At 44.6% G+C, this 15,434-nt stretch overlaps 1 protein-coding gene across 1 annotated transcript in view; it reads left to right on the top strand.

The window, feature by feature from the left end:
* The first annotated feature begins 54 nt into the window (after positions 1-54).
* Positions 55-15,434, top strand: part of TBC1D31 (TBC1 domain family member 31) — a 32,365-nt gene continuing 16,985 nt past the window's right edge. Inside the window, exons 1-12 of the mRNA XM_081323519.1 lie at positions 55-198; positions 979-1,125; positions 1,677-1,792; positions 2,769-2,947; positions 4,557-4,708; positions 6,751-6,910; positions 7,797-7,997; positions 10,184-10,357; positions 12,099-12,178; positions 12,268-12,414; positions 13,266-13,399; positions 14,324-14,457. Coding sequence (XP_081179645.1) covers positions 122-198; positions 979-1,125; positions 1,677-1,792; positions 2,769-2,947; positions 4,557-4,708; positions 6,751-6,910; positions 7,797-7,997; positions 10,184-10,357; positions 12,099-12,178; positions 12,268-12,414; positions 13,266-13,399; positions 14,324-14,457 — 1,701 coding nt within the window. The 5' untranslated portion in view covers positions 55-121. The remainder of the gene's footprint in view (positions 199-978; positions 1,126-1,676; positions 1,793-2,768; positions 2,948-4,556; positions 4,709-6,750; positions 6,911-7,796; positions 7,998-10,183; positions 10,358-12,098; positions 12,179-12,267; positions 12,415-13,265; positions 13,400-14,323; positions 14,458-15,434) is intronic.

Below are 15,434 nucleotides of genomic sequence, written 5' to 3' on the forward strand. Positions count from 1 at the left end.
ATCCCCCCTCCGATAGGCATTGCTATCTTCCTAAGTCAGAGCGGTCTGGCAGGAGAAGCGGCCGTTGGGGTGGATTCGGTCCGGCGGCGGCGGCGGCGATTCTGCTTTCTTTGCCGCCGGGATGCAGAGTTCGGATTTGGGCAACAGGGAACAGGGCAAAATCTGGCACCGCAGGCCCTCCCCGGCAACACAGCAGGGGTAACTTTCCGCAGCTGCAGCATCATTGGTTGCATTTTTAGCAGCTATTCAACAATGGAGCTTCCATCTTCAGTGATAGTCTATCTGTTTCCAGCAAGACTGACGCTTTTCACCACCTTCTGCTCAGGCGTTAAAGTAGTCCATGGCCCTCTAAAAGAGCTGGACTCCCAACTTCCATCAGCCCCCCCAACAAGGGAAGAGGGAGCACTTTGGGGAGGCCGGATGGGATATGTGGGGTGCACAGGTGATACAATGAAGGGGTCAGTGTCCCTTTGCTTTACGCTAATAAAAAGAATTTTGGAAAAATGCAGAATGCATGGATAGGACATGGTGCAACTGCCTTAAATATACTCACTGTACTAAATAGGGTTTCTCATCTTTAATTGATAAGAAGAAACCACTCCAGATTAAAAAGTCCCTATTTCTTTGCAAAAAGTGGCTGACATCATATAAGGGAAAGGTAGGTAGGTGTGTGCGTTCTCTCCCAGGATAATCTGTTATTACATCCATAAAAAGTTAAAAAAGAGCTATCATTTGAAGTGGATTTATTTGATAGGGATGTGACCCATTGAAACTCTGTCATAGGGGCAAGCATCTCCTTTTCAGTTGGGGATTGGTATCCCCATAACATGGGTGGTGGACTCATTTCATCCCAGTCAGGGAATTAAGCAGTGTGTAAGACAACTGCCAAAAAATATGCAAGGCCATCCATTCTCTCCCTCTAGATCTCCTTTCTCCTACAGTTCTCCATATATTAACTTTATTTTGCTTTCTTTCCAGAATCATTGTAAATATTATTCATACTACCACAGGATATCATTCCAAGACAATACGTTTTTTGAATGTGACTTTCGACTGTTCAGGCGAGTTTCTACTTGCTGGAGATCATCAAGGGAATATTTATATTTTTGATTTGGTGGGCAACAGGTTGGTATGTCATATCTCTCATTGTTTAGTTTATGCTTGCTTAAAATATATGAATTGCTTGAGATAGCAGTACAAGTATGCTAATGCCATGTGGGCTTTTCCCAAGATGCTCTCCATCCACACAATGAATAATAATAATTATTAATATTGAAATAATTATTGCATTGTTAATAAAATAATATTTTGTTGAGGATTGATTATGGCCTAAATTTATTTTACTTCTCCCATTTCAAGGCCGTCAGACTCTTTAACAACCTATAGATAAAAAGAGAGATCTATAGAAATACATCTTTAGACATAGATATAAACAGAGACACACACAAACAGTACACGGACACACATACAGAGAGACATATACATAAATACAAGAAGATCTGCCGTGTTTTAGAATAAGTTGAATCCTCTGGTTAAATGGTTCTCTTTTAGCATTAGCATGGTTATCTGTTAGCCAGCGTGTAAGGAGTCTATGAAACATTACAGATTGCTTGACTGACAGCTGCTGTAACTGATGTCTTATGCTCTGTCGGAATAAATTTGTTTTGACCCAACAGGTTTAACCTGGTTCAACGAACAGGACAAGCTTGCACTGCTCTGGCATTTACTCTTCGTAGGAAAACAGAATTCCTTGTGGCTTTGGCAGATTATTCCATCAAATGCTTCGATACAGGTAATTTAAAAAATTCCAATCCATAGTAGACAGCTTGTCAAAGGTGCAGGGACAACAGCTCCCATAATTCCTAATGGACTTCATAATTCCATAGTGCACCAACTCCCAGAGTTCCTCAGCCAGAATTCTGGCAGTTGAAATCCACACATCTTGTGCCAAGTTTGAAAAACACTGCTGTCATGTAATATAATGGTGTGCAGACTATTTCAAGTTTGAAACAGTTATTTTGACCACGTACTCATTCATCTCAACTGGTACAAAACTTACTGGTAGAAATGATCTGCCTAGGTTTGTGCAAAACCACTTAGGTTTGTGAAGGGGTAGGCAACCTTGGCTCTTTTATGACTCGTGGACTTATTATTATTATTATTTATTAAATTTTTATACCGCCCTTCTCCCGAAGGACTCAGGGCGGTGTACAGGGCAATAAATATAAAAACGAAGTACAAAAGTTAAAAAACAATTAAATATTATGCCCGATATAAACAGTAATTAAAACCATGTTAAAACCCCGACCCTAACCCATCAAACCAGGCCGGATTGCTCAAATAAATAAGTTTTTAGATCCCGCCGGAAGGAGCGAAGGTCGGGAGCCATCCTGAGCTCGACCGGCAAGCGGTTCCACAGGTCTGGCGCGCCCACAGAGAACGCCCTCCCCCTGGGGGCCACCAATCGACATTCTTTGATCGGAGGCACAGCCAGCTCAGGAATTCTGGGAGTTGAAGTCCACGAGTCATAAAAGAGCCAAGGTTGCCTACCTTTGAGCTAGACTGAGCTCTAAAGAAGGAATAGTTTTAGTTCCAACTGTTCTACTCCAGGCTTAGAATGCTGCAATGGTCAAATCACCACTGGGCCATTTCTAGAGAAGTTAGCACAATCTCTGAAGTCATGTTTCTTTCAAATTTGAAATCTTAAAAGTCTCCTGGTTCTTTCTGAGTTGATTCTGACCTTTCCCCCCTCTTCCTTCCTTCCACAGCAACCAAAGAACTTGTCAGCTGGATGAGAGGACACGACTCTTCAGTGTCTTCAATCTCAGTTCATGGCTCTGGCAGATATGCCATCACGTGTTCTACAGATACAGCCCAGCTTTGGGACCTGGACACGTTCCAGCGCAAAAGGAAGCTGAACGTCCGCCATTCTGTGGGGATCCAGAAGGTGAATTTTTGAGATAGTCCTCCATTGCCAAATTAATGCTCTGGTCTCCTGAAATCTGTGGCCATTTTCAATTTTTGTCAGGTCCCAATCAGGATCACAGTAAAACTGACTTTATGGAAGGAAACTTTCTCCTTGGTTAACATCCACTTTAGCCTTTTGACCCCTGGATCCCAGTGTTAGGTATTCCTTAATTTGCATTTGTCTGGCAGCTGCTCCTGTTGTCAGGACCCACCCCAATCCACGTCTTAGGAAAACAAAAACTCTTGGAGTCAGTTCTAGTCCAAAAGGAATTTTTACTAGGACATGCTTGGTTGTGGAAATACAAGACAGGACTTGGTCTTGTTTTACAAACTGAAACTTTATAAAGAGTTCCCGGTTCAACCCCCCTTCCCTCAACCTCATTTGGTCAGCCCCCCATCATTTTACTTCGTGTCATCCCTTTCGTGGGAAAAAGGGAACTTTATGGTTATTGCCTTCTTCCTCTCCAGAATTTAAAGAAGACACAAGCCAGATGCCTTCTTCTCTAACCCTCCCTTTTGTTCCCCCAGTTCAAAAGGTTTCCCTTGGTCTCTGAAATAACCTAAGGCAGGCTGAATCCACATGCGCTCCTCCTTCCTCAGGAGATGGCAGAATCCAGGGGGGTGGGATAATGTTTTAAACATACCTTTATGAATGTGATATAAATGGATTATGACACCTGTTGTAAATTGTCTTAGTTCAGTTGTTGCTGATAAACTGATTTAACTGATGATTGGGGCCGAGAGTGGATTTCTGCTTCCTGTTTGGTCTCTGTATATTAGGGGCATTAGACCCCAGCAGAAGGTGAGGGGGAACCATTCTAGGAACCAACCACAATCACTTTTGGGGGGAGGGGGTTCACCATTACAAAAAATCACAATGCAGTCATGGACTTTTGGAATGGAGATAAAAATAGAGAAGAAAACACGTTGCCTTCTCTATGAACTCAGCAAATCAGTGCCACCTGATTTGGTCTGGGAAGCTAAGATGGGAGTCTTTGTCACCCTGAACATGTGATCCGTTTGTGATCCTTATCAGAGAGCCCTGCCACATTTGCAAGGCATTCTCAAAGCCAATAAACACAGCCTAATCAAGGCTTTCAGAAGCCTCAATCAAAAAAATGAGAAAACATGAAACTTATATGTTTCTTTAATGTCAGGTAGTCCTCTACTTATGACCATTTGTTTAGTAATTGTTCAAAGCTGCAGGGTGCTGAAAAATGTGATTTACAACGGGTCCTAGCACTGGCGACCATCACAGCATCCCTGGTTAGCAAACGGCATGTACATACAATAGTTGCAGGATCCCGTGGTCGCCCTTCGTGATCTTCCCAGGAGGCTTCCAACAAGCAAAGTCAGTAGGAAAGCCAAATTCACTTAATGACTGCAGGGTCTGTTTAACGAGTGTATCAAAAATCATACAGTTCGGTGTGACTCTTTTTAACAGTCGCTTCAGTTAGCAAGGGAACTTCCAGTCCCAGCTGTGACCACAGGCAATTATGAGAGTACCAGTCTAATACTCACTCTGAAGAGAGACAGCTGCTCGTTTTAAAACGTCTTTTCCATGTGCTTTTTTGTCCCTGTGCTTTCAGGTATTCTTTCTTCCACTGAGTAACACCATTCTCAGCTGCTTCAAGGATAACTCGGTCTTTGCGTGGGACTTTGATACTCTTCGTTGCAAGTATCAGCTGCCAGCGCCCATCGAAGGTTCTTCGTTGCGCTACAAGGTCTTTGCCATGACCCGGTAGGCCTAGTCTTTCAGCCTGCAAATCTCCGACCTCGTCCTCTTTGAATTTAGTTTTCGCTAAAGTCCAGATTTTATTTATTTTTTATTTATTTATTTTATTTTTATTTTTATTCCATTTATATCCCGCCCTTCTCCGAAGACTCAGGGCAGCTTACAAGCTTAGCAGTAGCCTTCATTCTATGTATACGCCTGCTTGTTAGGGCTTTCACACACACCCCAAGCGGCATTATTACAAAGTCAGCTTAATTGCCCCCAACAATCTGGGTCCTCATTTTACCTACCTCGGAAGGATGGAAGGCTGAGTCAACCTTGAGCCTGGTGGGATGCGAACCTGCACTAATGGCAGGCAGCTGGTGTTACTTAAGGAGGCATTAGCCCACTGCTCCACCAAGGCTTTTGGACTTTACTAAACGCAGGGCTTAGTCCTGCAGAGGAACAATGCCATGCAATTAAAATACTGAAATTATAACTGAGAGGAACTGTAAAATACAGGTAGTCCTCAGCTTATGACTACAATTGAGCCCCAAACTTATGCTGCTAAGTGAGAACATTTCTTAAGTGAGTTTTGCCCCGTTTTACGACTTTTCTTGGCCCATTTCTTAGGTGAATCACTGCAGTTGTTAAATTAGTAACACGGTTCTTTAAGTGACTCTGGTTTCCCCCTTGACTTTGCTTGTCAGAAGGTCGCAAAAGGGGATCACATGACCCCCGGGACGCTGCAACCGTCATAAATGTGAGTCAGTTGTCAAGCATCCAAATGTAAATAACTTGGACCATGGGGATGCTGCAATGGTCATAAAGAGCCTTGGTGGAGCAGTGGGCTAATGCCTCCTTAAATAACACCAGCTGCCTGCAATTAGTGCAGGTTCGCATCCCACCAGGCTCAAGGTTGACTCAGCCTTCCATCCTTCCGAGGTAGGTAAAATGAGGACCCAGATTGTTGGGGGCAATTAAGCTGACTTTGTAATAATGCCGCTTGGGGTGTGTGTGAAAGCCCTAATGAGCAGGCATATACATAGAATGAAGGCTATTGCTAAGCCCATTGATTTGTGCTTCTTAGATTGTAAGCCGCCCTGAGTCTTCAGAGAAGGGCGGGATATAAATGGGATTAAAAAAAAATGTGAAAAATGGTTAAAAGTCATTTTTTTCAGTGCCATTGTAACTTCGAATGCTCACTAAATGAATGTTGTAAGTCGAGGGCTACCTGTAGGTGCATGAAGTTATTACTGTACACCGTGTTGCATTATTATTTGTACCAAGAGGAAGGGAAAGGTTGCACACAATAATTTGTTGATGTGATCTTAAAGGGCACCAGGAGTCAGAAAAAAGGATCTCAAGGGCACTTTCGTGGTTTGAGGTCATGGCTTCCCAGCTCTCTGGATGTCTTTCAATAGCCTGTGAAAACATAAGCCATGACTTATAAGAAATTGTGCTCTCTCTCTCTGCCTGAAACCTCTCTGTCCATCAGCTAGTAGTAGCTTTGGGGGATTCAGTTTGAAGAGCCCTGATGTAGAGCATGGATCCTGGCATTTTGATATCCAAAGCTGATTCTCTCTGAGCGAGTTACAGCCGTTGCCCAGTTGCCTCTAGGCTACAAGTTGGTTTAAGAGCTTTCTAGAGACTTTAGACTCCAGTTTTCCCAGATCTTAATGACCCTCCAAGCAAGCGACAGTCCAAAATGCCTGGCAAGAGCATCGGGTTGCCTCCTGGAGTTAAACACATTTAACCTTGAGATCAATCCCCCCGAACTCAATGAGATGTAGTGTCCACAAACATAAGCCTGTTTGCAGAATGTTAAATTAGTCATCGTAAGGGATTATTTCATTGTCCCAACCAGAGATGGTTTCAATCCAGACAAGGAATCACTTGATTTATACCATCTTGAAACCAGAGATCCTGTACATCAGGCTGATTCCTTACCCGGACTGAGCCGTCCTTCGCAAGTCATACTTGAGCGCTGTGAGAGTAAGCTGAGTTTGAGATGTAAGCTGCCACGAAGATGAGTAAATGAATGCCCATTGTCTTGCGCGGGGTTTCAGAGATGGCCGCATCCTGGCAGCGGGAGGCAAATCAAATCACCTCCACCTCTGGTGCTTGGAGTCTAAGCAGCTGCTACGAATTATCCAGATGCCAACCCAAGTGCGAGCCATGCGTCAGCTGGAGTTTCTTTCTGACAGTTTTGATGGGGGCTCTAATCAGGTGAGTTGACAAGCTGAAGCACAGGATGAAGAGTATTGATCAGAATCAGATAGCCATCGAATGGGTATTATTCACACTTTACACCACCTTATTCCACCTCCCTTTCTGATCCAGGTTTAAGATTTAGCATGTGGTATGTGTTATGTATGGGGTAGGAGCAGCAGCTCTGCAGGTACCACCAGGTGGCGCTGTGCTGTGGCTGGATTGGCCGAAGGGTTTTCGGCTGGAGATTCGGATGGATGGATTGGCCAGAGTGATACCTGGCTAGGTATATAAGGGGTCCAGGTAACCCCCTTTGCCTAGTACACGCCTACCACTAATAAAGAGCTGACATGCGGTACTCATCCGTTTCTTCCTTGCCATGCGGTCCAGACCCACTACACAATAGTATGAATCAGCCAGAGTCTGTTTGAAGCTGCAGCCAAAAACCTTGAAAGATTTTTTTTCTTCCTCAGATGCATGACCCACTACAGGTAGTCCTCGACTCAACGACCGCTTATTTAGTGACCAGAGTTACAACAGCCCTGAAAAAAGTAACTTATGGCTGGTTTTCGCACTTAACGACCGTTGCAGCATCCCCTACGGTCACGTGAATAACCTTCCCAGCCAGCTTCCAAGAGGCAAAGTCAATGGGAGAAGCCAGATTCACTTAAGGACTGTAGCAATTCGTTGTGGCAAAAGTCGTACAGTAGGGCAAAACTCCCTCAACAACTGCCTTGTTTAGCAACGGAAGCTGTGGGTTCAATTGCGGTCTGTAGTTCTAAATATCTTGAATTGCAGTAATTCAAGGTTTGCTTTTGGTTTTTTTTTTAATAAATTACTAAAATGAATGCAAACGAATTGTCTTTTAAATCTCTTTCTCCCCCCCCCCCCCCACCAACCCCAGGTCCTTGGAGTGCTGAGCCAGGATAACATCATAAGATTTATCAACATCAGCACTTGCAAACTGCTGTTTGACCTTGGCAGTCACGAAGAGGGAATCAGCGTTGCTGCGGTGAGCCCTTCTGGAAGATACATTGCAGCCGTGATGGAGAACGGCAGCCTTAGCATCTACAGCGTCCAGGCTCTGACCCAAGAGGTCAACAAGGTAGGCTGGGAGGAAACCTCCAAAATTCCCATTTCTCCCTAGTGTGTTTGGTCTAGGCCAGGGGTGGGCAACCTTGGCTCTTTTATGACTTGTGGACTTCAACTCCCATGAAGCTCCATGGCTGGCTCAGGAATTCTGGGAGTTGAAGTCCACAAGTCATAAAAGAGCCAAGGTTCCCCACCCCTGGCCTAGGCACATGCAAAGAGGCTGTTCGGGGGCGACATCCCAGTGAAAACTATCAGTGCGTGTTATTCTTCGTTTCTCACGCCTGTTTTGGAATAGCCAAAAGGAAACCGACAGCAAAAGGTGCTTTTCCATCCAATAGTCATGGCCCTCAGTATGGCGTAATAAGGAGAGATGTACCCCAATGCGTGCATCTTAAAACCCAGGCTAAAAGAAAAATACACATCCTATATTTATACATGGGACGCGGTGGCTCAGTGGGTTAGGACGCTGAGCTTGTCGATCGGAAGGTTGGCAGTTTGGCGGGTCGAATCCCGAGTGCCGCGTAACAGAGTGAGCGCCTGTTACTCGTCCCAGCTTCTGCCAACCTAGCAGTTCGAAAGCACGTAAAAATGCAAGTAGGAAAATAGGGACCACTACGGTGGGAAGGTAACAGCGTTCCGTGCGCCTTTGGCGTCTAGTCATGCCGGCCACATGACCACGGAGACGTCCTCGGACAAGCGCTGGCTCTTCGGCTTTGAAACGGAGATGAGCACCGGCCCCTAGAGTCGGAAACGACTAGCATGCATGTGCGGGGGAACCTTTACCTTTACCTTATATTTATACACCATGTCTAAATATATGAATTATACCACAACTGAATGTGAATGCCTCTTCACAGTGCTGCCTGCTAATATAATGGCCAGTATCAGGCTTGGAAGATCCATACCTGAAGGTCCAATTAAACCGATTTATTACTTTTAAAAAACACACCCAGGAATCTTCTCAATTAACAACTGCTTGGAGTTAGATAAAATTAGCAACTGCTTGGAGTTAGATAAGAATCAACCAAATCCCAGAGGGGTTGGATTTAATTTGCTTGTGGCTACGTAGGGATTCTTGGCTGATCCTTGCTTTTAACTCTCTGCCCCCAAGTTCTGCCACACCTCCTCCTCCTCCTCCTCCTGCGTCTGGCCTCCCACTATTTGGTTGATCACAAACAGTCAGATTTCATTTTAGTCTAGTTTAGTGTTTCTCAAGCTTGACAACTTTCAGGTGTGTGGACCTAACTCCCAGAATTTCCCAGCTAGCCTTGCTGGGAGTTGAAATCCACATAGCTGAAAATTGCCACAATTGACAAACACTGGTCTATACAGATAGTCCTCAATATGAATCACAGTAGGGACCAGAATTTCTGTCACTAAGCAAGACATTTGTTAAATGAGTTGCATCCATTTTTATGAGCTTTTTTTGCCATGGTTATTAAGCAAATCGCTATAGTTGTTCAGTGAATCACACAGTTGTTAAGTGAATCTGACTTTCCCCATTGACTGCTATCCCGTGGCCCTGGGACACTGCAACCTTCACAAATACATGCCAGTTGCCAATGGCCAAATTTTGATCCTATGATCGGGAAAGCTTTCGATGGTTGTTAAGCGTCAGGGCATTTTCCAGTGCTCTTTGTAACTTCAAACGGTTGCTAAGCGAATGGCTATAAGTCGAGGATCACCTGTAGTATAGGGCGGGGGGTCTCCAAACTTGGCAACTTTAAGACATGTGGACTTCTAATAAAACTTGTAAAAAAAAAGGCATGTGGACTTCAACCCCCAGAATTCCCTAGCCAGCATGGCTAGCTGAGGAATTCTAGGAGATGAAGCCCACAAGTCTTAAAATTGCCAAGTTTGGAGACCCCTGCTATAGTTGCATGCGCCAAGCCAGCTACAATTTACACATGGAAGATACTCAGTTTTCCAGCTCTGCTTTTGCAAATTATCTTTTCTGCTTGTTGTTGTTGGGTTTTTTTTTAGTGTTCTCAATGGGGCAGAAATTAGATGGAATAACTGACTCCTAGAATGAAGTGAGGTTTATGTTCTGGTTCTGCAACATAGGAAGTTTGCTTCATATTTAGATAGATTGTTTTGGTGGTTAAAAATGGGCTTTCCCATCCCCAGAGCCTCCTGTGAATCTTTTAGTCCCAACCAGGGAGGATTTTTAACAGATACCCGAAATCTTGGCTTTTTCAGCCTCCCCCACCTCTGTTTAAAGTGATCGAGGAATCTAAAAACAAGTTGGATGCCAACAAACGTAGCGTGAGAGTCACATCCAGAACCTCAGAGAGGCCATGGAAAGCCAAAAAAGGCAAAATCCAGTCCAAGGTGTTGAAGCCTCCGCTTGACGTGTCGTATGAGGACAAAGAGGTAAGAGCTGCCTCAGGACTGAACCCCAAACTCGGTGACTGAGGTAGGAAAGGCAAACCTAATGGTTTCCATTGAAGAGCCTCTTTTACATAATTTTAGAAATGCTTTTCCCTCTTTCCTCCCCCCACCCTTGCCACACACACCCCCACTACAGCTAACTGGGAATAGAATTAAGAGAGAGATTCCGTTTGGGCATTTGTTCATAGGTGTGAGTGGAGGGGTTAGGGTTAGGGGTTAGGTTAGGTGAACCAGTGATCACCAAAACATCAGTCATGATGTTTTCTTTCTAGGGAGATCCTTCCCCCCGTCCGCAACTTTCCACTGTAACTTAGCAAAATTGCTGCAGATGCCCCTGACTGCACTCAGGTGAACTGGGGTCAGAGTTGGGGGATTGCATTGTTCTCTCTCTGTGGAAGCCAAACTCTGAATTCCACCCTCCCATCAGATGGCTGTTCAGCCTCTGAAAATCTCCAGCGCTATAATCCTGAGTGGCTGACTATGGAAGTTAAGCTAGATCACAAAAATCTATGATCCTTTATTGGAGAGGTTGAGCAGCTATTTTTAAGCCAAGGAACACAGTGGGGGAAGTGGGGAAAAGAGACTACAGCAGAAAGGAACAGAACAAAGGCTGAAGCCCCCCCAAAAAAAGATTTATTTTGACATTTAAATGTGCTTCACATTAAACTGAAAATAAAAACTGTTGATATGACTTGTCAGGGCATGCACAGTCTTATTGCGCTGAGATAACCCAGGAGTAAACACAGTAAGCAGTGGTCTATAGTAAATGGTGGTTTATCTCACACTAACTACAATATCATACACCAGGAACAATATACATACATGTTCTAATACATCAGAATCCAGGAGGAAAAGGGAAGAGAGAGCACATATTTGCGGAGCCTTCCCTTTTATACAAAGCTCTTAAAGAGACACAGGCCCTGCTTGCTCTTAAAGAGACACAGACCCTGCTGAGTCATTCCCATCATTACATCTCACATCCTACATTACATCAGCTGGTTAGCTTTTAAACCAATACCTTGACCTGACTGCTCCCCACTTTTCTCCATCCACTAAAAATTTCAGTGTGATGGCACTTCTGTCCAAGGCTTGGAGGGAGTTGGTTATACCTCTAAATATTCAGATTGTGATTTAGGACATGCCTATCATAATAGAGTCGTTTTAGAAAACGGAAGTATCCAGTCTGGTGGAAAGCATGGAATGATAGTGTTGGAGACTAAACTTGCAGAATGGCCATTACAAAGCTAGATTAAAAATCAGAATAAGGTTTGTGCGTGTGTGTTTACATTCTCTTTTTTAAAAAAAAGTGGCAAACAGAATGGTGCTCTCTGAGCTTAATCGTTTTCTTGCAGACATTTCATTATCAAACTAGGTAACATCGTCAGTGCTAGCTGGTGGAACTGTGCCTACGTGCAAATTTCTCACATTTGTGTGCTTTCTGAAGCGCTGGACGCCCTTACGTGGTACCGACAGAAGAAAATATTTGTAGCTCAGGGTTGAACTGTGGAGTCCTTGGTGCTCTCTGAGCTTAGTGGTTTTCTTGCAGACATTTCATTACCAAACTAGGTAACATCATCAGTGCTAGCCACAGAGAATGCTAATCTGACATAAAGGAAAAGCAGAGATAGTTTCCTCAAATTGCCACATTTAGAATGGAGGGAAGATTCTTGGGGTGAATTGCAGCCCACACAGGGAAGAAATAACCCTCTCACTCCTATTGCAGAATGAGTTGCCAGAGGGGCTGAATAAGAAGCGTCTCCAAGCTTTGCTGAAAGGGTTTGGAGAGTACCCAGCAAAATACAGGTCTGTGAAGTCCTGCACGCCGAGCCCGGTGTCCTGCATTCTAAACAGGTAGTCAAAATTGGCCCTGCTCATTTGCTTTACGATTGCAGGATGTTTATTTGGCGCTCCTTGCTTCGCCTGCCAGAAAATCACTTGGCCTTTAACAGCCTGTTGGATAAAGGGACCCATTCTGCCGTCGCACACCTTCAGAATGAATACCCAATTAAAAGCAGGAAGCTCTTGAGAGTCCTACAAAGGTAAGGGTCGGATTATTTTATGCCAGAGATGTGAGTTGCATTTGTTGTACAGATAGAATGTCAGATGCCACCTCACGCTTGCCCTTCACCAACCGTTTATTATCTGCCATGAATTTTAAGGAGGATGGGTGGGAGGGCTGTTCTGTACCAGCCTACTACCGGCCCTGCAGAAAAGGCAGGGACAACCCCTTTACAAAAAGGCAAGAGGCTGGAACTAAGCCTGCCAAATTTATTGACATAAAACAGAGCAAAACCAAACACGAACCATGAAACAGGAGCTATTCAAACGGTTGCCTTCAGCAAACCAGCCCTCCCACACATTCCCCTTTTAAACAGTTCAAGGCGTGGCTTCTCTCTGCCTCCTTCTGAGGTGCCCCATTGCCTTCCTCTGTTTACTCCTGATTGACTGCCTCCTACGTCGGGCGTCCTTGAACAGGGCCAGCTGTGGGTCATCTTCATCCACGCTGTCAGGCTCACACAGCTGGGTCTGCGTCGTGACCAGATGGGAGGGGCCTGGCTGAGGGCTCTGCAAAGCATCAGGGCTATCCTCTGCAGGCTCTCCAACACCCCCCTCCTCCTCCTCTGAATCGTCCGACCCAACTGCCGAACCCACAGGCTGACCCTGAATCACAACAAGGGCAGAGGCTTTGAGAGAAACAAAACTTTACTGTATCTCTCCAAAATGGGTTTCAAAGACAAACCGACATGGCTGGCTGGGAAATTCTGGAAATTGAAATCCGCACCTCTTAAAGTTGCCCAGGTTGGAAAACACTGTTTTAGAAGGATCTGTTTTTTTATTGTGCAGAATTCTTGCCTATCTTTTCCACGAAGCTCCTTCTCTTTGTCCTCAGGACCCTGTCTGGCCTGGCTCACTGGTCCACCATCTTTGGAGAGATGCCTTACATTCCTTTGCTGGTTTTCCCCTTTGTCAAACTCTTCCAGAACAACCAGCTTATCTGCTTCGAGGTGGTGGCTACCGTTATAAGTAAGGAAGGGTTTTTGATGGAAAGGTCACCAAACAGTTCAGTGTCTGGCAGAGGTCAAATGTTGCTGATGGGACATTGGAGCTCATTTCTGCATAGAGAGCTGCCCGTGTTCATCACAGCTAGGTGGAAAGATGGAAGTTGAGTACTGCTAGTCCGCGACGTACGATCACAATTCAGTTCCAAATTTCTGTTGCCAAGCACGACAGTTGTTGAATTTTGCTCCCATTTCACAATCTTCCTTGACACAGTCGTTAAGCGAATCACTGGAGTCGTTCAGTTAGTAACATGGTTGCTAAGTGAACCTGGCCTCCCCATTGACTTTGCTTGTCAGAAGGTCCGAAAAGTGATCACTATGACCCCAGGATATCGCAACTGTCATAAAGAGATGGCAGTTGCCAAAGGTCCAAATCTTGATCACGTGACTACGAGGATGCTGCAAAGGCCCTAAGTTGGAAAAACGGCCATTAGTCATTAGTCAGTTTTCGATCTCATTGTAACTGAACGGCCAGTAAATGAATGGTTTTAAGTCGCAGGCTACCTGTATTCCAAACAAAACCACGGCCAGCTGAAACTCTGGAGCAACTCGGTTTCCCTTCGGAGCCTCTGAGCATCTTGGGAAGGGGGAGGAATCCAATTTGCCAGTTGCGGCTCCGGCCTTCTTTTTCGCCAAGGAAAAACAAAGCAGGTGGTAGAGAAATCCAGAGGACCCCTTCAGGTCCCTTATTATTTCCTCAGTTTTGTGCCTTTCAGATATGTTGGACTGTAGTTCTTAATGTTCCTCAGATTGGCTGAGGAAAGAAGGGGCCACTCAGAGGCCCTTTATTTGCCATCGTGAAAGAAATCTTTGCCTTACATTCTGGTAACACTTCATTGAGATACTAGCCGATAACTGCTGAGATTCTTTTTATGTTTTCTTTTTTCAGTCAATTGGTGTCAGCACTGGTTTGAATTTTTCCCAAATCCTCCTGTCAATGTCCTCAGTATGGTGGAAAATATTCTGGCACATCATGACAAAGAGCTTCTTCACCATTTAATGAAGTACAATATAACCTCTCAGGTAAAAGGAAAGAAAGAAAAAGGAAACTGCTTTTTACATTGAGATGAGCCGTAAACCATGGTTTGCAAGCAACTGAGATTTTTGTTTTTTTTCCTGAAGGGTGTATGGTATCAAACAAACCACACTGTTTCTTAAGAAAAATGTGGGAAGACAGTTTGTCATTGTATACAGCAATGTTTTTCAACCTGGGGGACTTTAAGTGTGGACTCCAGCGTCTGGGGAATTCTGGGAGTTGTAGTCCACACCTCTTAAAGTTGTTGAGGTTGGGAAACACCAATACAAGGCATTAAGGCAGGGGTGTCAAACTGCTGGCCAAAACCATGCCCACCCCATTGCCGGCAATGGGGGAAAAGCCGTGATATGTCACGACATGTCACGTGATGTTGCGAGTTTGACATCCCTGCATTAAGGTGTCAAAACCTCTGAAAATTTATCACCATCTCTTTATTGTGAGAATGCAAATTCAAGGTGGGCATCGCATATGCTCAAGTAAACATTTATCTTGCAGTCACCACACCACTCTAAGGGACTTGGGCCCTCATATTTTCAACTTGTACTTTGTATGCTTGTGGTATGTCCGGCAACATGAGCATCCAAAGTGGTACCTTACATTTTTGTGTAAATTAGGTTATGTCTATTCGAGGTTTATGGTACATTTTTTTCTGCATTTCTTGCCTCTAGTCTGACAGTTGTAGTAGGAAACAATCATGCAGGAGGGTTTCAGAAATCATAGAAGGCTCCATGATCCCAAATTCCTAGCCCCAATTTATAACCAAAGATTACAGCCTTCAGTAGCAATATTAAGGCTTCTATACTGCCCTATAGTTCTTTACAGCACTCTCTGGGTGATTTACAGTATCGAAGAATTATTTGCATCTTGTCCCCCAACAATCTGGGTCCTCATTTTACCAACCTCCGAAGGATGGAAGGCTAAGTCAATCTTGAGCCGGTCAGGATCGAACGCCAGGCTGTGGGCA

The sequence above is a fragment of the Vipera berus genome, assembly GCF_964194415.1.
Source record: "Vipera berus genome assembly, chromosome: 3".
Classification (NCBI taxonomy): domain Eukaryota; kingdom Metazoa; phylum Chordata; class Lepidosauria; order Squamata; family Viperidae; genus Vipera; species Vipera berus.